At 37.1% G+C, this 19,901-nt stretch overlaps 1 protein-coding gene across 1 annotated transcript in view; it reads left to right on the top strand.

The window, feature by feature from the left end:
- SNRK (SNF related kinase) overlaps positions 1 to 19,901 on the top strand; it is a 42,276-nt gene that overhangs the window by 9,983 nt on the left and 12,392 nt on the right. The window contains exons 2-4 of the mRNA XM_065628429.1: positions 1,387 to 1,485; positions 2,820 to 3,513; positions 19,568 to 19,709. Of these exons, the coding sequence (XP_065484501.1) occupies positions 2,925 to 3,513; positions 19,568 to 19,709 (731 nt within the window). The 5' untranslated portion in view covers positions 1,387 to 1,485; positions 2,820 to 2,924. The remainder of the gene's footprint in view (positions 1 to 1,386; positions 1,486 to 2,819; positions 3,514 to 19,567; positions 19,710 to 19,901) is intronic.

The following is a 19,901-nucleotide window of genomic DNA, read 5'->3' as shown; positions in this document are numbered from 1 at the left end:
GTGTTGACTATAGGGTGCGTTATGGGTAAAACAGATTTGTAAGAAGGGGTGATGACTTGTGGCAGTTAAAAAGTTGTCTTTGTGTGCTCGTGCTTGTGGGGTTTTTTGGTTGTTGTTTTAATCTATAAGCAGTGAAGAGTCTGGTTAGGGTGCTGTGGAGATAGCAGTTCTATAAAGTGTGTTTGTATGAGGTGGGTTTTTTTGTTTGTTTGTTTTTTAAATGATTGCAATCCTTTTCAGGGTGAGACTGGAGTCACATAACCATATGGGGTACAGCTGATAAATATCTTTCCTATTGCTTTGTATAGATTAAGGTTAGGTGGTGTTTGACTTTTTCATTAGCCTGCATTTTGGGTGTTAGGTCAGCGTGATGGAACGTTATACAACTATGATAAAGCATGATATGAAAACATTATATTGGTGCTCAGTAGTAGTAACAAAACCCAAATTGGCCTAAGAAAGTAGCATAGAACAAGGTAGAGAAAGACGGGAGGAATGCTAAAGTCTGTGGAATAACCTCTGTAAAAGGAGTGACAGACTGGGACTTAAACAAGATTAAACTGAAGCTAGGAAGGAAGGAAGCTGAAACTGTGAGTTGCTTGAGGCAAGGTAAATAGCATGATAGTTCTTGTTTTGGAACAGACAGTGAATAAGAAGATGCACAAATTATCAGGAGAGTAAAAACAGACAAGAGGAAGTGGTTCTTGCAGCATGTAGTTAAGCTATTAAACTCCTTGTTGCAGGATGTTCTTGATAATAAAAATTCACATGCTTTAATAAAGCATCTACCCACTTTCACAGGGTGGGATGGGGTGGAATCAATGAAGCATTATTAAACACAAAGCCATGGCCCTCGGTTGTAAAGCAGTTTTTTAATCTCTCAGAGATAAGGAGAGCTTCATTATTTATTATGTTTGCCAGTGTACTATGTTCTTCCCCATGTAGCCTCTAATGCTTACTTACTGGGTAAGAGAATGTTTGACATAGGCATTTGGTTTAATGTAGCATGTTTTAATCTAGTTTTATACTTTCTGGAATAAGGTTGGGATGGTATTACATGGTTAATTGGGAGAGGTAGGGGAAAATTTGTAAGATGAGCAGTATGGGATGTGTTGGGAAGCAGATATGCCAACCTCAGTTTTGATACTATGACATCTTCTAGTGGAGTGGTTTTTGGAAAAGCATCTGAAGCATAGTGCTTAGTAGTAGAATGAAAGGGTACAGTAACACAAAACCCAGTGAAGTTCTCCTTTTTAAAACTTGATTATTATCTTTAAAGAAAAAACAAATCAACCCCCCAATGTTCATATAATTGTTGTACTTACCCTGTTCCTTGCCTAAGTTGTGAGGTTTCAGAAGTTGATGGATTTCATTTGAATTTTACAGGGGTGGAGGTCTCCAAGTGAATTCCCATGGACTTCGTGGAAGTAGACAGCTGGATAGAGAAGAGGTTATACCATGGCTCCAGCTGAGAGAAGCAGTAAGGTGAGCTTGTTAAACATCAAAGAATCCTCATAGGACCCTCAACCTTGTAATTGAATCTATATGAAACCAGGTTCATTAGTTTCACTGCCTGTGAAATAACTTGTTTAGCAGGGAGTGTTTTTAATCTAGTGCTTACATTTCAACTTGAGAATAAGTAATACAAGGGACTGTTTGCCAGCTCCCTTTTCAAAGATTTTCTTTTTGAAGTACAGTTTTGAAACTGAGAAAATATATTCACAAGAGCTGTGCTTTCTGTGTTTTATTGAATTGGCAATAAGCCATGTAATTTTCATATTTCTAGCTACTTTGCACTCAAAGTGGGAGAAATGGTTAGTTTTTTGATAGCTACATGTTTTTATTTAAACCTGAATCCAAGATAAAGATGCAGGAAACATTTTTGGAGGTTTCGTGTGTGGGGAAAAAATGACAATGAGATGTAAGGCCTTCAAAACCAGATTTGAACATGAACGTTTTTTAGATTGTATCTTGTTTGCTTAAATGCCAGAATAACTGGTAAGCAGGAGTTCAGCACAAATAAGCTGAACTCTTGAGTTCTCTCCTATTCCTTCCCACTCTTCTTCCCCTTCTCCTGACTCATTCCTAGGACTGCTGAACATATGCAGCCTACATGCAAACTTTTTATCACCAGTTTTTATAACTCCAGTCAAAATATTTAACAAGACATTTTATTTAGCACTAAGAGTACATCCAACCCAGATGTTTAATTTCAGCCTTTAAAGCTTTGTTCATTTGTTGTAATGACAGTATTGACTGAAAATGCTCGAACTTTAATTATAGTAACAAAACTAAGTCTTACACATTAGTCTGAGCTTTGCGACACAGGAAGCTGTTAAAAGGAAGAAGGTAGAACTCTGAAGTCATGCCATCACAACTCTGTATTAGAGCTGTTTCATGCTGAAACATGAAGGAATATGCCAAAATAGGATAAATGGAGCATGTTCCTCTTGTTGATATCCTGTGCTGCCCAGCTGATTTCTAATGTAACCAGAAAAGTTACAGATTTCAGCTTTGCCAAATTTAACAGGCCGTATAACACTTTCTTCAAGTATTGCTTGCAAGAACATGAAGGCCACTGAATTTCAGAGCAGTTTTCGTTATTGCACTGTTGAAATCCACCTTCTTCAAACATACTGATAATATGATTTCAGAAATCTGTTGGTTAACACAGCATGGCTTATCAAACCCTCTGTAAAAACCCCTGAAGAATTTAATAAGTAATCTGTAACAATATGCCAATGTAACTTCAGGAGAATTACAGGATAATAATTTTGCATATTTTTATACAAATACATAATCTTGTCTCTTTTCTTTAGGTATGCTTCACAGTGATAATGGACTATTTATTTGCATCAGATACTCTTATATGAAAAGATCAAGTTTACAAAGACCTTAAGTATTATTTCGTCTTCTGAAACAGAATGGCAGGCTTCAAACGAGGATATGATGGAAAAATTGCAGGATTGTATGACTTGGATAAAACTTTGGGCAGAGGCCATTTTGCTGTGGTCAAACTTGCTCGGCATGTCTTTACAGGTGAAAAAGTAGCAGTGAAAGTAATTGACAAGACCAAACTGGACACTTTAGCCACTGGACACCTTTTTCAAGAAGTTAGATGCATGAAACTGGTGCAACATCCCAATATAGTACGGCTGTATGAAGTGATTGACACTCAAACTAAGCTTTATCTTATCTTAGAGCTAGGTGATGGAGGAGATATGTTTGATTACATCATGAAACATGAAGAAGGTCTCAATGAGGATCTGGCAAAAAAATATTTTGCTCAAATAGTTCATGCTATATCCTACTGCCATAAACTGCATGTAGTTCATAGAGACTTAAAACCAGAGAATGTCGTCTTTTTTGAAAAACAAGGACTTGTGAAATTGACTGATTTTGGCTTCAGCAACAAATTTCAGCCTGGAAAGAAGCTCACCACAAGCTGTGGATCTCTTGCGTATTCTGCTCCTGAAATTTTACTTGGGGATGAATATGATGCACCAGCAGTGGGTATGTCCTCTTTGAATTAAATTAATAATCTGAACTTAAGTACCATGATGTTTTCTGTTTCAAGGTAATGCCATATGTGGAAGCCAGCTAATTGGCAAGAAATAATATTATAACCTGGATGAGTTATGGAGGAGTTAATGCTGGAGGAGCTGTGTTTGAAGGAGATACTCAAACACTCTAAAAAATGCATAGAAGTCATTTTTGTATGAAATGATGCAGTTGTATACATTGTAATTAACTTTTCTATTCATGACAGTGTGAATGTGATGTGATGTGTATGGTTGTACTTGCTTTGTTAGGGGACCCATATCCTTTTCAGAAAAGTGCCTGTTTTTAATTTAACATCGCTTTACTGTCCTACCCTGCCCAGCCCCTCCCAAAAACACCTAAACCAAACCAAAACCAAGCCCAAACCCAGCCACCCAGTGATTCTCTTTGCTCAGTTTAGCCATATAAGAATGACATTGTGAGCCCAGGCCGCTTACATATTCTGCTGCAAGGTTATAGGAATCCATTTTTAATAAGTACTAACTTGGCTATCAAAGGAGGGGATGGGAAGTGAAGGAAGGCTTTAACTCCCTCTTCCTCTGCCCTATTCTTGACTGAAAACTGAAAGTATGGAGTGAGTTCCCAGTTGCTCCCAATTGTTTAAAATGTTAGGAGAAATAGTGATATGTAAGTTAGTCTTCATGTTGATAGCTGGAAAGTCGACGGACTGCTACAGGTGGTTCTCTTACTCTCTCTTTTAGGTCTACTGCATATGCTATTATAAGTAACTTAGAGTATTTTTTTTTAAATAGCTGTAAATGTTGATAGAGTCACTGGATAATGTCCTGTATAGGTAATGCTCCTATCTGTTAGTTGAGGTAGACTTTGCTTCAACAAATTTAGGTACATATGATTCCAAATGATGCTTAAAAACCAGCTTATTGTAGTCAACATGCCTCTTGTTCTTGTGTGCCCACAAGTCTGATACTTATTTTGTCTTGCTAACACCCATTAGGACTCTCTACATGGTGTGTGTGTTTTGCTACAGTTATAGTAGTGACTGTAGTGATGGTTTAAATTAAGAGTGAGTTGTCCAATTTTTTGTTAATTTACCTGAGATAAGCAATCAGCTAATTTCGTGTGCCAACAAGGTATTCCTGCACACTGTGGAACTAAAATTATTACATTATTTTTAGTATAAATATTTGTAGCTATTAGATCTTATGGTCTGTGCTTAGACATTTGAATGTCACTCCATGGCTTCAGACTTTGAATAGTTATTTTACTATGGGTTTTCTGGACTTGAAAGCACTTTCTAAAGTGTGCTACAATTAGGAATTTTAGATGCCTATGCTATTTGTGGTTTTGCACATCCTTGTTGATGCTACAGTGATGCTTGACAAAATGATTTCTGTTAAGAGTCAAATGTTTTAGATTAGTTGGTTCTGGTTTTATCAGTGGCAAGCTAGATATCTGAACTCCTGAGTTCTTCTATGACTTTTTTTGAGAATTTCCTGAAGCATGAGTGTAACTGATTGCAGTGGCCTTTGAAACTAGATGGGAAAGTGCATTTGTTAAATATTCTGTACAGTGTCTATGTGAATTATTTCTTGGAAAATGGGTTAGCAGTCAAATTTTAGAGGATGAGCAAAAAAATAAGTTTTGATATCATTGCCCAGTTGAAGATGCTCAGAAGAAAGGAGGTGATTGATGCAGAGGGCATTAGGATCATTATGATATGTGTAGTTTCATAACTTTTTGATGCTGTTTCATATCCCATTATGATAAATTATCTTTTGTCCAACTGCAGTTTTACGGAGCTTTGACAGGTTATTAGTAAGATGCAGTAACTAGCAACAGCAGTGGTTCTTCATGATAGCTGCACATCACTTCATTTAGCAGGAGACTTAAGATTTGTTTGAGTACAAACTAGAGCAATCCAAATACCATGGATGCTTTGAGAGGGTTATTTCTAGAAATAGATGGTAGTGTAATTTTTTGTCAAATTCTGTATATGAGAGCATTACCTGAAATACAGAAACATTAAGGTTTGTGTGAAAGAGATACATCTTTGATTTTTTTCATTTAAGAGATGCCTTTCTCTACGTGTCTTGGAGAGCTAAACTGAGGAGTTTAAATCTGCTTTGAGCCTAAAAGCTTTGACCAGATGGTCCAAATTGAATTACACGGTTAACAAAGCACACTTTGGACCTCTTTATGATAAAGAAAGAATGGTGGTATCACACAAAATGTTTCTTAGGGGTCTTTGTAAGCAATTAAGTAGGTAAACTTCTGAGTGATAGTAATAGAAGAAAATTATTGAATCAATTAATAGAGAATTGGTCTAGCTATAATAGAGTGGATTGATGTGAACAGTAGAAAAATGTGAAAAACATTAGAAAAACTAGAAAAAATTAATTTCTTCTAGCTGATATTTGAGGATGCTATCATAGTTATGCTCTATTTCTGGGAATATTTAAGTACAAATCAGTGGTTAGTGTTTGCTTACTTATTCCCCAGTATACTGTCTCAGTTACTGGATACTAGAACTTTTCCTATCCTAGTTAGCAGATTGTAGTGCTTGTATTCTAACTTTCTAGTGACACAGTTTTCATCATTTTGTAAAACACTACAAAATCTCTAAAGTACTGTCACTACGATAGTTACAGAATAAAAATATAAACAATCAAAATTTACTGTGAGTTGCCAATAAGATAATGACCTTGAGAGTGTGGATTTTCCTTTTCTAACGGTGAGTAAAAAGGTAAGATATGCTATGTAAGGTTTCTCAATATGACTTATTTGTGTATTTTTAATGCAAAGATTGTGATGCTAGTAGTCTGCAAAGCATATATACAGGCTGAAATAGTGAAGTTCTGTGAACTCATTCAGCTATTCACTGAATAGGGCTATTAATATTGCAAGAATAATGACTGGGAATGGCAAAGATATTTTGCCACTTAGGATGAAATTACATTATAGCTGAACCAATCTAAAAGCTGGTTGCTTATGAGAAAGGTCATGCTTTCTCCAGTGCAACTGCGTCGTCATGCACCTTTGTGAGCATCTGACCACTTGAAAACCAACTCAATTTACTAAAGTGCCAAATTAAAAAGGATTGCCCTCCTTACACTCTGTGCATGTTAAGTGAATTTGCACTCATTATAACATTTTAAAAATCCCACACCTCTTTTCATTTATCCAAAACTACCGTTATATTTGCAAAAAATACTGCAAGAAAAATGGATCAAGATACATGATGTGGTTTTGGTGTGTGTTTGGTTTGTGTTTGTCTTTTTTTTTTTTGCCAAAGATCTTTGCCACAAACATGGCTTATCTGATGTCTTATGAATAATATTAGGATGAGTATGTAAAGAAAAGGGTTCACACGTTTTTTTGCTACAAAGAGCTGAAATATTCAGGGCAAGTCTTTTATTAAGTTATATGTTTAATAACTAACACGGAAAAGCTTACTTGATGAAAAGGTAACTGTTTCAGCTAGTTTAGGGACTAATCTCCCCTTTGTGATGCTACTTAAGTTTTCACACTTGAAAAGAGACTAATTAATTTAGGTTTCATTTCCTTTTGTGTTCAAGGCTGTAGTTAAAATGATTCAAGAGGACTATAGGTGATGATCCTATGTTCCCAGGGCTTTTCAAAAAGCTGAGTGAGTTAGATAATGGGAAGTTCTGTTGCTTGTAGTTTCTCATATTTTTTCACACTTTAACGTTTGTTCTAATCAGGAAAGTGAGAGGACTGTTGTCACACAAAGTTCATTTTGTAAATCAAATGGACATATTATTTTAGATCAGATCACTGCCCTCTGTGTAGGGCAGTGGTGTAATCCAGCAACCTCTAGCAGTATTCAACAGTGGATACAAGTGAGAAAGGATAAAGCATGTTTCTGGTAATACTTTTCCTTTGTTACTTACTCCACAAGCATCAACAGAGACTGGATCATTAAATAAACAGAAATCACCTCTTTCCTAGGTCATAAAGTTTAGTTACAGTTTTTCAGATCAGTTGATTCTTTTGGAGGAGAGAAAGTTCTGTTTTAACTGCTTGGCATCTGTCAAAGTATTAAGTGCTGTGTAGGCTACAGCAATTCTGGAAGACATTGACACTTCCAGTAGTTTTTGTTGTAGTTGGGCTTACTGTATTTGATTTTGTAGATGCATGGAAACATTTGCAGAGTAAATTCATCCTTCTGTGGATGCGAAATGGACCAATTCAGATTGTAAGATTGGGATTGCATTTTGAGAACAGGCCTCTATAATGGTACTGTAATGCACAAATAACATTGTAGGTATAATCAGAGTTATTTAGCGTTGCAGTCTGTCATCACAGGAACACCAAGAGAATGGTGGCAAGATGTTACTCATAAAAGACATGACTAAAAAGAACATTATGGTTACTGTAGCTCAGTGCTATTGCACTGGAAGTTTCGTGTTCAAATCCAACTTGCTGCCTTCTTAGAAGTTTCAGGGGTCAACCACGGGGTTTAACATTCTTTAATTTAGTAGTTAGATGCTGGCTTTCTTGCACAGCTCAGACCTGGATATCTTCTGACAATAGGGTAAGATAATAATGGACAGATGTATTGATTATCTAGTCACACATTTTTTTAGTATTAAAAGAAACAGAGGATTTGTCATACATAACTTCCCCTTTCCTGAGATGATGATACTGCTTTTAGACCCACATGTCTCTGTTGGAATGATCTTAAATTCTTTTTTCTTTTTGCATCAAGCATTTGCAAGGGCTGCTTATATGTGCATAGTGTAGCTGGAGCATGTTTGGTCTTTCAAAGCTTCGGCCATGTTTACCAGGATAGCTAAGTAGCCCAAATGACCCTGTCTGGCCTGTGTGGAGCTAGTTTTGCTGGTTTTGCATGTGTATAGCACTTCATTCACAAACTGAGTAATGTAAGCATGATGGCCAGTGGGTATGTACAGCAACCTTTTACACTATAAAAATACTGAATATAAGATTTGGCAGACTTGAGTAAAAAAAAAAGCTTGCAAATCATATATGGTATTGAATCATTTAGCATAGCTGACAACATTTTGGAGTTTCAGTATGCTCAAAATCAGATTACAGCCAAACTTGACAGAAATGAAAAGCAGAAATACCTACAAGAACTTTTCACAGATTGTTCTGTTTTGAAAAATCTCCCTTTTTAATGTTGTGTTGCAATGCTTTAGAAGATTTATAGTGTGATATATTATAGAATGAGCTTGAAGGTGTAAGGGTACAGAAAACTGAAAGAGTGTAATACTCAGCTGTTTCCAGCATGAGGGGTCTTCCCCTTCTGTTTTGCTTTCATCTGTGCAGAGCTGCCCCTTCTCATGTGCTGCACGCTGTTGCATGGCTGACAGTTTGATGAACTGATTTTTATCAGCTGACTTGACAGAAAACGGTTAACTTTTCTGCGGTCTCGACTTCTGCCAGGTTAGCAGAGCTGTGTGTTCCCTTAGCTTTGAGTGGAAGAGCTGGTGTAAAGGAGATGAAGGGAGCAGGCAGCTTGGACTGAAGTTCTGGGGGAAGGTGGTAGGACTGACCCCTCTCTTGCATTACCAATCTTAGGTTAGATCAACTCAGCCTACCTCGTTTATCTTTCCGTGAACGAGAAACTCATTTGACTGAAATTCATCAAGTATCATTGCCAGTGCATTTTTAGGGGAATTGTGTGCTCTACTTTTCAGCTTCAAATGCTTTTTGAAACAAAACAGAAGGAATTGGTGTGAGTACCTTATGTATTTCTGCGCTGCTCTCTCCTGTGTACTTGTGTTAGTGGTCATGTTTTTCTGCCTTCTTCCTGCTGTGCTGCGTATCTCACACTGCTGAAAAAAATGAGTCAGATTGGAAAAATTACTAGAAATGGGCTTGTTGCACTTTTTAGAAGGGACAAATGTAAGGAATTGGTTGTATAATACTTTAGAAAGTTTCAGTCTTGAGAATATTCATGTCATGTTAACAAAGAATGTATTTTTATGTTCTGTGGCAATTTGTATGCAGGTAGTAATATTTAATTTTAATGAAAGAGGAATCCAATTTTTATGTAGTACCCTATCCTTTAATTCTGCTTTTTTCCCCTCAATCTAATTATTTTATTGACAAGGAAATACTTTTAATGGCTCAAATAGCGTGTTTGCTACAGATATTGGAGCCTTGTATTCAGAATGGTGTTATGGGGCTGTAATGGAGGGTGGGAGTCTGTGATCCCAATGTCCTCTCAGTAAATCTGTCAACTAATATTTATGAAGTATCATTTATACTCCCTTCTGGATTACTTTATGCAAGTTTTAACGCATTCACCAATAAACTGCTGAGTAAAGCGAAGAATAATTTATCCAAGTGAAACTGCAGAGGAAAACTGTCAAGATAGTCTTCAGTTACTACCATATCAGCTAATCTGTAACTTTATAGGGATGTTTCTTAGTCATTTCGCTGTGTTCATGGGAGAACTGTTCTCATAATATTTCAAACTTCTGTTGTGGAGCAAGGTTTCGTTATGATAAATACATCTCCACAGCCAGGAAGCTTCATTTCATGTATCTCACAAAAAAATATTCAGATTACTTATGTTCAGCCCATAGCTGACTAATTTGGCAACGCAAATCTGGTGGGACCTAAATCAATGGTGTACTGCTTAGTTATAAACCAGATGCTCAAGTTTTGCATTCAACTGTAAGATGTTAATTTTTATAACTAAAGTAGGAATCATGCATTGTGCACCTAAAACCTTTATGAAAGAATAGTCAATCAGAAAGTATTTAGGATTTCTTAGATACCAGGAGCAAATTCTCTTTAGTATTTATATACAAAAAGAGATCAAAACCACTGCAGTGAAACATACATAAGCTGTATGTGCTGTATAGACTTTGATATGTCCCATGATTTTGAGAACTTGTTTTATACAGAGGAAAAGTTCCTTCTTTGTTTAACTAATTAATATTTTTTTTTATCCTGGCCAATTATTTTTCTGGAATAGTCGTATTGGAATTCCCGTAGAAAATATTGGTTTTGTTTGTGTTTTTAATGTAGATTCAGTAACTTCTGAAATGTGGCTAAGCAACAGAAATCAAAGGAGAAAGAATGCATTTCTAAATGCAGAATTGATGCATCAGAGTAGAACAGGCTGTTTTAGAATGTATTCAGCAAGTGGTTTTTTGTTAAAATATCCTTACTAAAAATTGCGATGCAGTAGTTACTAAAAAATTAAGAATAACTGTCTATATTTCAATAGTTTTACAAAATCAGCAAAAGCCATGCTATTGTCTTCAGGGAAGAATCAGTACTAGTTGCCAGATTGAATGAAAATAAGAATCGCTTCCAAAGACAAGACTAGTTACTGAAGACCATGTCTTAGTCAAATAAAATAACATATATAGAGCAGGCTGTTTCATCAGACAGATAAGCTAATTTTGAAAATAATTTACTAAATGCCATTTGCTATTTATGCTCCTTTTTGGAGGGATGAGAGAAGGAAAATGTTTCTCCCGATTCTCTTGTCTGCTATGTGTTCTAATAGTAATTTTAATTGGATTTGTAGTGCATTAAAACAAGGAGAAAACCCGGTTCTGTCTGTTAACTCTGGAAATGTTAGCATTGATTGTGGATGATCTCTTCCCCAGCCTTCTGCAAGAGAAAAGACAAAAAAAAAGCTGAATCAACAGGCAGTGGTATCTGAAAACTGGAGATGTCAGTACACAAGTGTATTTAAAGCCTTTTTCATTAAAAGTTAAAAAATGGAGAAATAGTTCAATCAGCTAAAAAGCAAGTATCTATGAAAAAGTAAGCTTTGTTCCTTACCCATACTCTTCAAATTTTACAACCAGTCCAGTTTCAGCATGTTCTAGATTTGCCAGCAATCTGTGCACATGGTAGTGTAAAAATACCTGGGATACAGAGAAATGCTGAACTCTAACAATTATTCTATACTTTTCTTGGTACTGACTTTTTATGCAAGGCATGCAACTTTTTAAAGCTGTTTAGCTTATACAGGGCTGGAAATACTTTTCTTATCCTTTTGAAGAACAAGTATATCAACAATATAAAAGCCACCATTCAAACAATCCAGTAGTATGATACCAGCTTTTATCCTTTTATATTGCAGTATGTAGTTTCTCATCACTATTTGTAATGGAAGTCTCATTTTCTGCAGTGTTTGACTTGTCATGAATTTTTACTCTTAAACTGTGTTTCGGTTCTTCAGAGACTTCTGTGAAGCTATGCTATAAATGTGAGTGTTCATTCTATTTTCCATAGCCCATGCCGTGAACGGGATCTTAAATTTGAACTTGTAACAGGTATGCTTCCCACTGTTATCCTTGTGAGTTATCAGCCTGGACCTACTCCTGAGCCTAATGGAAGTTCCACCCCTACATTCCAATCCAAACAAAGTAGTTCATGATGGGGTTTTGTGTCTGCACTCCAAACAGCAGTCTGCAGATCTTGCCCACTTGCTCCCTAGCCCTGAACATGCCCAGAGTGCAGACTTGCTGATGATCTTTACATTAGATTTTTGTGTTTTGCTCTGCATAGAACTTGATATTGAAGTGCTGATGTGTTAGGTCTCTTTCAAGGCTTGTCTTTGACAGATTTGTATGGATTGGGCTTGCTTTCACAAATCTGTTCTGAAGAGGTTGTATCAGTAGTGATGATGACATTCTCTTTAATGTCTGAAGATAGTGGTTAGAGTAATTGCCCATGATGTTGGAAATTTGAATCCATTTCCATCCTTTATTTATCCACAGTCCGTTGGTATCTTTGGAGTGGCAAAATGAACACATAAACATTTCTATAATCTCCATAAAAGTTGATTAGTTTTCTTTTTTGCTTATTAAGTGGCTTCTAGAAGATTACTATAACAGCTGAACATTATAGTTAATATTGCAATGAGAAATGTATAAAACCTGACTAAATTTACTCAATATTATAAATCACTCCTGAAGAAACAGACTTTCTGTAGAAAGATCTGTCTTATCAACTAAGCAATATGCACTGTATAAACTGCTAAGCAGTTCTACATTTAAGATAGGAGAAAAAAATATCTTTTCCCCATCAAGCTCTGAAATAAACAACTTTCATAAACAGACTCAATTTACATTATGTAGTCAAATGTGAATGTGTCTATTCCAAAATGAGTATGGATGTTTTTAGCTGCTTACAATCACAAATTCACATAACCTATATAAAGTGTGAGAAGTGCCTGGCTTCTGAGGAATAGTAGAAATTTGAGCAAATTGGTTAGTAGGTCAAGAGAGGTTCTCCTCCCCCTCTACTCTGCCCTGGTAAGACCACATCTGGAATATTGTGTCCAGTTCTGGGCCCCTCAGTTCCAGAAGGACAGGGAACTGCTGGAGAGAGTCCAGCGCAGGGCAACCAAGATGATTAAAGGAGTGGAGCATCTCCCTTATGAGGAAAGGCTGAGGGAGCTGGGTCTCTTTAGCTTGGAGAAGAGGAGACTGAGGGGTGACCTCATTAATGTTTATAAATACGTAAAGGGTGAGTGTCATGAGGATGGAGCCAGGCTCTTCTCCGTGACAAACAATGGTAGGACAAGGGGTAATCGGTATAAACTGGAACACAGGAGGTTCCACTTAAATATGAGAAGAAACTTCTTCATGCTGAGGGTGACAGAACACTGGAACAGGCTGCCCAGGGAGGTTGTGGATTCTCCTTCTCTGGAGACATTCAAAACCCGCCTGGACGCCTTCCTCTGTAACCTCATCTGGGTGTTCCTGCTCTGGCAGGGGGATTGGACCAGATGATCTTTTGAGGTCCCTTCCAATCCCTAATGTTCTGTGATTCTGTGAAATCTTAAGCTATAAGGATCCCATGTGTCACATAAATGGTAACTTTCTGAAATCCATAGTGCTAATTTTAGGAGTAAATCAGGAACTTTAGAAACTGAATTGGTGAAGCCCAGCTCAGTGGTTAAGCAGATGAATATAGATATCCGTTGTACAGTGTACAAACTGGAACATAACAGATGTTTGACTGCCCTGTGTTTAAGACAGGCGTAGCATAGACAGCTAGTGACGTAGTTTGGTTTCTATGGCAGTGACTTCATGTTATGTAAGGAAGTTGCATATACACAGCCCTGGTTGTCATGGTTCTAGGGAACCTGTTTTAACAGTCCTTTCCTGATCAACATTATTTAATGGCTTTAAAAACAATAAAATAGTCTTTACTGCAGCTAGCTACTAGTGCTTTTAAAAGTCCAAATCTCTCTTATTTTATTCTTGTTAAAGCAATGGCAGTGTCAAGTTACTAGTACCCAATTTAAAGGCTAAATTGCATCTTAAGATGCAATTCTTCACTGTGCTTTTTCAAAAGACCTTGATTTTGGCTGCTGCAGTATACAAGTGTGCGTTCACCATAATCATTTGAAGTTTTACAGGCTATAAGCGTCCTAAATGCATGCAGCCTGTCAGGCCTAAATTCTACTTTTCCCGCAATTTTGTGAAGAAAGAAAATTAGATGACCCTTGGAGGGGAGGAGAGGAGAAGTAAGCAATTTCCACATAGCCTTCAACTGCTAATTACTAAGAGTGGTGAAAAACTTGAAACCGTGAATAATAAACTATTGTTTAAATTTGCTCTTTTATAGCTGGATCTCTGTAATTGGTACTGGCACCTGAGTTCTGAGCTGTGATAAGGGAGTATAGCTGCAAATGTGTGCTGACTCATCGGTGTACTCCATGGAGTTTTGCTAACAAAACTTGCTCCTTTATCTGCTTAAACTATCCAGTAGTAAATTTATTACAATATCTAAAAGTTTTGTCTAAAACCTGATTAGGGTGGGCACATTAACATATCATAGTTAATATATTATCTTAAAATCGTATGTCAGGGGTGTGAAGGTGAAGAAGGTAGATCTCTGGAGAGTTCTTTACTGTTTATAGTGTATGTCAAACCATGTTTGCATTGAACTGAAGGTGAGATTTTTTTTTTTTAAATGGTGCAGCACATTTAACAGGTCTCAAAAAAGTAGTCTTCCTCTGCATTCAGATCCTGCCCATATAGTTCTGTGCTCTCCTTTTCTTTGTTTTGTTTTTACTCCTGTGCTTGTGCAACCCTTTAGTGAACCAGTGGCATTCACTGAATGGGTGAAAAGGTAAATAGATGTTGTCGTCTTTGTTTTGAAATGTATAGCTACAGCTTCTAATGATGTGTAAAAGCAGGAAACTGTCTCAATATTTTTCCTGGGTTGACATAACCTATATCAGATTAAGAACATACTAGAAGGGCTGCATTCACTAAAAAAAGTATGTTTTTGCAAGTGTGTGGAGATCTAAGAAAAAACTTCGAGTTAATTTTCTTCCCCTTTTCCCCAATTATTAACTGGCCTGATAAAGAGATGCTAATTCTTTCTAGAAGCCTTGCTTTGATGAGGTGTCAGGCTTTTAGTGCATTGCTGCTCCAACATCTTTCGAATCTGCTCACACAACTGTCCTGTCACAGTTGATCCTTTTGACCAAATCAGATCACTAGATTTTGACTGAGGCATTCACTCAATTTGAGTGAAACCCCCTTTTGTAATAGATTAAGAACACTCATTGGGATTTAAAAGTGAAAGATGAAAGTGCCATTGTCCTGCTGGTGGAAGTGGTCTCCCCAGCAAGAGGAGCTATTCTTATTTTGCTATACCTGGTATGTGAGCAGAAATCAGCAAGAGCAGAGTACAGCACAAGAATGAGTGGCATGTACTGACCAAGGGTTGATCAAAGCACTTGATGAGTTGAGTGCAAACCATCTCCATCTTCCTTGGGTTCCCTGGGATCCAGAGGACAGATAAGTTTTCTCTTTATGAACAGGAAAGAATAATAGACCAGTGCTCGCAGCACAAAATGTTATGGTAAAGAACATTCCTGTGTGTGGCTTTGTGTATTGTTTGGGAAATAATAAAATTTAGTAAATATGCATATAAGAAAATAATCTCTGATTCTCCTTTACTGATTTCTCAAAGACAGCCGTGCTTAAAGACCTTGAGCCTCTCAGCCAGATGTCACTATTTTGGAAACCAAGAATCCTCCAAAATGTAGTGTGATTATTACATTAAATATCTGAACAAAAACTGTATCTTTAAAGAGAAGGCAGCATTTTCATTTCTTTGTCTTTTTTGCAGTATATTTTCTGAATTTGACTGAAAGATATGCAGCTATGGATATCCAGTAAGATGGGAAGTGCAAATACAGCACAGGTTTTTTTGCATGTATAGAATGGTTTAAAACTATCAAATTGGGCACAAATATTAGCATTTCTTTTATATATATACACACACATGTACACTGTATAGTCATTTAACTGTTGATCATTATTTTGGAATATCTGCTTTGAAGACTTCAGACTCTAAACCTTGGATTTTGAGTTACGCTGAAGGCTAGTGAACCAACATGTTTAAATTTACTTGCATGTTGGAAGTGTAGGTCACCTGTTTAAATTTATAAGAGGTATTTACAGATAAGTAAGAATTTTAACCCTCAAGTTTATGGATCCTTTTTATGAAGAGATGATTTCCCCTTTTTGGTAGTGTTACCTATGTCAAGCCGAAAGTGTCTTCAGAACATCTAAAATAAAAACTTTATAATGCAAAACTGGCAGAGACTTCTGTTGTCCTGGAAACTGAGGTCTGCCAGTAAGAATACTGGTTTTTTAATTTCATCCAGCATTGTGTGTGCCTTGGAAAAGGTGCTAATGTGAAATTTTGTGGTAGGTTGGGAAGGGCAAGATAGTGTTGCTACTGTTCTTGCTTTGTTTAGGACTGCATACAGCTGTTGTCTGAATAATTGTGGTAGTTTGACATATTAGTGAGTAATTCACTTCATATATACCAATTCCATTTTTCTGTTGTTCTTGCAGGGTTTGTATATTTCAAATTAAGTTACTTTGAAAATTTGTTTGTTTCCTGTCAGCTTTTTTTTACCACTTCTTTCATACTTACCACCCTTTACACTGTGTTTGGTGTGAAGAGTAAAAAATAGCATTTTATAGCAGAATTGAGACAACCCTGTGCTGGTTTAAATGGAGCATACAAGTTCTTTGTGCTCACAGGATCAACATTATTTTAGTTCTTCCTGTGCTGTGTCGTGCTTTCAGTTTCTCAAATAAACACCTGGAATGTGCTGCTTCTCATGGGCAAAAGGAAGTATGGTTGTCCTGTTGGTGCTGCATATTCCAGTGAGGTACCTCTGAAGGTCATCTGGTGTAATCCACCTGGTCAAGCAGGAACACTGAGACTCTGTTGCCCAGGAGTGTGGCTTGTGTAATATCTCCAAAGATGGAGACTTTACAACCTCTCTGGGTAACCTGTGCCAATGCTTGGTCACCCTCACAGTGAAAAAGTGTTACCTGATGTTTAGAGGGAACCTGCTGTGCTTTAGTTGGTGCCTGTTGGCTTTGGTCGTGCCACTAGGCACAACTAGAAAGAGCCTGGCTCTGCCCTCTCTGCCCTCCCTTCAGGTATTTATATGCATTCATAAGTTCCTCCTTGAGTTTTCTCCAGGCTGAACCATCCCAGCTCTCTCAGCCTTTCCTCATGGGAGAGATGCTCCAGGCCTTTATCATTTTCACGGCCCTTCATTGGACTCTCTCCAGTAGATCCATTTCTTGTACTGAGAAGCCCAGACTGGACACAGGACTCCAGGTATGGCCTCGCCAGTGCTGAGCAGAGGTGAAGGGTCACCTCCTCTGACCTGCTGGCAGCACCCCTCCTAATTATTGTGATTCATGATTATGGTGATTCACTAAGTGTCCTTTCCCCCCCGCTTTAGAAAATACTTAAGGATGGCCAGAATCTACTCAGTGCAGTTGAAACTTCAGGGTCTGCTAGAGTTTCCTCTATATGATGATTTCATGGAACTTTAATTCTTGTCTTGCTGTGATTGCTATCCTTTCCTCAGGACTGTCTTATTGTTTTAAGCTGGATTTCTTAGAATATTGTGGTTTTCTTTCTGTTTAGACTATTTATATGCTTATTTTTAACTTATGGTTTAATTATATTATATTGCTCCCATCCTCAATATTTTTCCATTGGCTTAAATTTAGCCAATGTATATTGCTTTCTTATAGCAAACGTAATTTGTCTGTAATTATGAATATTAATACTACATGGACTCTTCTAAAATAATTCATGCTGAAAGGAGACATGAAGCATTCTATTCTATTGTGCGGGGAATATCGAACAGGATGTTAGGATAGATTGTATCACAAAATAGATCTTGGCCAAAGTTAAAAATCTAGGAAGTTCATTGATGGAAATGCATAAATTCACTCTTTATGTGCTTACATAAACGTGTTCTTGTAATCTGTTGTGTGGTGGGAGGTAGATAATGCACCAAAACTTTTTGGCTGCTTTCAAACTAAACAAAAGAAAGGTTTAAGTAGCTTTACAAAATTAAAGGGGAAACTACCTCTTTGTCTAGTGATGCTTTTTTAAAGCCTGTATTCCAAAACATTCAGCTTTGTGGTGTCAGGCCATCAAAATATTACAGCGCTTATTGAATCTTAAACATGCGAATAGCCATGTTGAATTTGCAGATATACATGACATGGTGTACTGGCCTCAAAATGCTCAGTAACCTACAGGATTGAGGCCCTAGTAAGCATAACAGAAATCAAATAATTGTTTGAGTTAATAGCATACACTTACTACAAATTAGAGCTCTAAAGAAAATTACCATGTAGTGTTTCTGTTCCTCTGTCAGCTAAACCATATGAAGAATGGGTTGTAACTACCAAAATGAGTAATTGTTCTAGGGATGAATGTGCGTGATTTATATTATTAAATAAAATTGTAGCCATCCTTCAACTTTAAATGCATGTCAAGTATTTTGAGTAGGCCACAGAAAGGAGGATGCAGTTATGTAGGTAACCGCGTCTGGTTCCCTCTTGCAAGCCCTTCCAGGATGGAGCTGGTGTGCTCTGCTCCTTCCAAGCGCTGCCGGCCGCGCTGCCCTCAGCAGCCCTCTGTCTCTTGGGTTGGTTTTACTGGGCGCAGATCTGTGAAATGCTAGGGTGTAAGACCCAAAATTACCACTCAAATTTCCAGAGCATGGAGTTGTAGCTGAAGTTTAAGAGTGTGGCCTTTCCTATAAGCATATATTGGAGGGAGTTACTCATTTTTATGCAATATGATACATTTCTCAATATTTAAGCTTCCCTTATTGAATGCAGTGAGAGTTGTGAAATATTTTCTTCTAAGCAAACACGTAAAGATTTTAATTGCATATTAGCTTTTGCAGTATGTAGAAACCAACTAAAGGGCTTCATGCCCAGCAGTGCTGCTTTTTCATCTTTTGGTATGTCATTTCATTGAGGAACAAGAAAGTTCTTACATATGTTTTATTTTACACAAACAGGAATTAGAAGGAAACAAGACGACTCCTAGAATGTAGAAGAGATCACTGTTAATTACATTATGTTTGGATATTGGGGGGCGGGGGGAGGGAAACACTCCACACTTTGTAATATGATCGGTGCAAGAAGGTAGTTTTACATGAATTATTTAACTTATTTACCATTAGAAGTAGTTAAGAATTTTTTAAAGCAACACTACTGCAGGAAAACATATCTAGCTCAGTGTCTTTGAAACAGGTGACTTTCTGTGTAATTTCTTACTGCATAGAGTAACATATAAACAATACTGAGAATAGTTGATGCTAGTCCTTCAAAAAAGAACGTGCTTTGAGCACAAATCTCTTTATTAATCTGTGCTTACCTGTGAAGAAAAAGGTAATGAATTCTTGTCTTCTGAGGGGACCAAATTATCTTCAGCTTTATCTAACACGTTGCTCTCAAAGATGTTACGCATCTCAAACTCTTATGCATCCTTCAAGTCATGAATTCTGATACTTTTTTCCTCTAATGCTATAAAAGCTGTCAAACAATGGAACTACTATATTTTGTACATTAGTGGATTTGCAAATTCCATAAGTAACGCTGAAAATCAAGAGCGCGGTGGTAACCCCAGCATGCATCTCAAGAATACTTCACAGTTTGATGGTAATTATGTTTGCTTCCTCAATAGTTATTTTAAAATAAGTACTATGTATTTGCAGATATATGGAGCTTGGGGGTCATCCTCTTCATGCTGGTTTGTGGACAACCACCATTTCAAGAAGCAAATGACAGTGAAACTCTGACTATGATAATGGACTGCAAATACACTGTGCCACCTCATGTGTCCAAAGAATGTAAAGAGTAAGTAGAGTACTAAAGAACTTGGAAGGATTTAGAGAAGTGGATTCTCATTACCTGTGGGAGTTCCCCATACCATATGATCAGTGTGTGGAATATTCCTTGCACATTCATAGGATATTACGCCTACTGCTTTTGCTTAGTTCTTAGTCTTTCTTCACATCAATTGAGTAGTTTCTTAGGCACTAGTATTGC

The sequence above is a fragment of the Caloenas nicobarica genome, chromosome 2 (genome assembly GCF_036013445.1).
Source record: "Caloenas nicobarica isolate bCalNic1 chromosome 2, bCalNic1.hap1, whole genome shotgun sequence".
Taxonomy (NCBI): Eukaryota; Metazoa; Chordata; class Aves; order Columbiformes; family Columbidae; genus Caloenas; species Caloenas nicobarica.
Note: the sequence above shows the minus strand (reverse complement) of the source record. Positions and strands in the feature narration are given on the sequence as shown.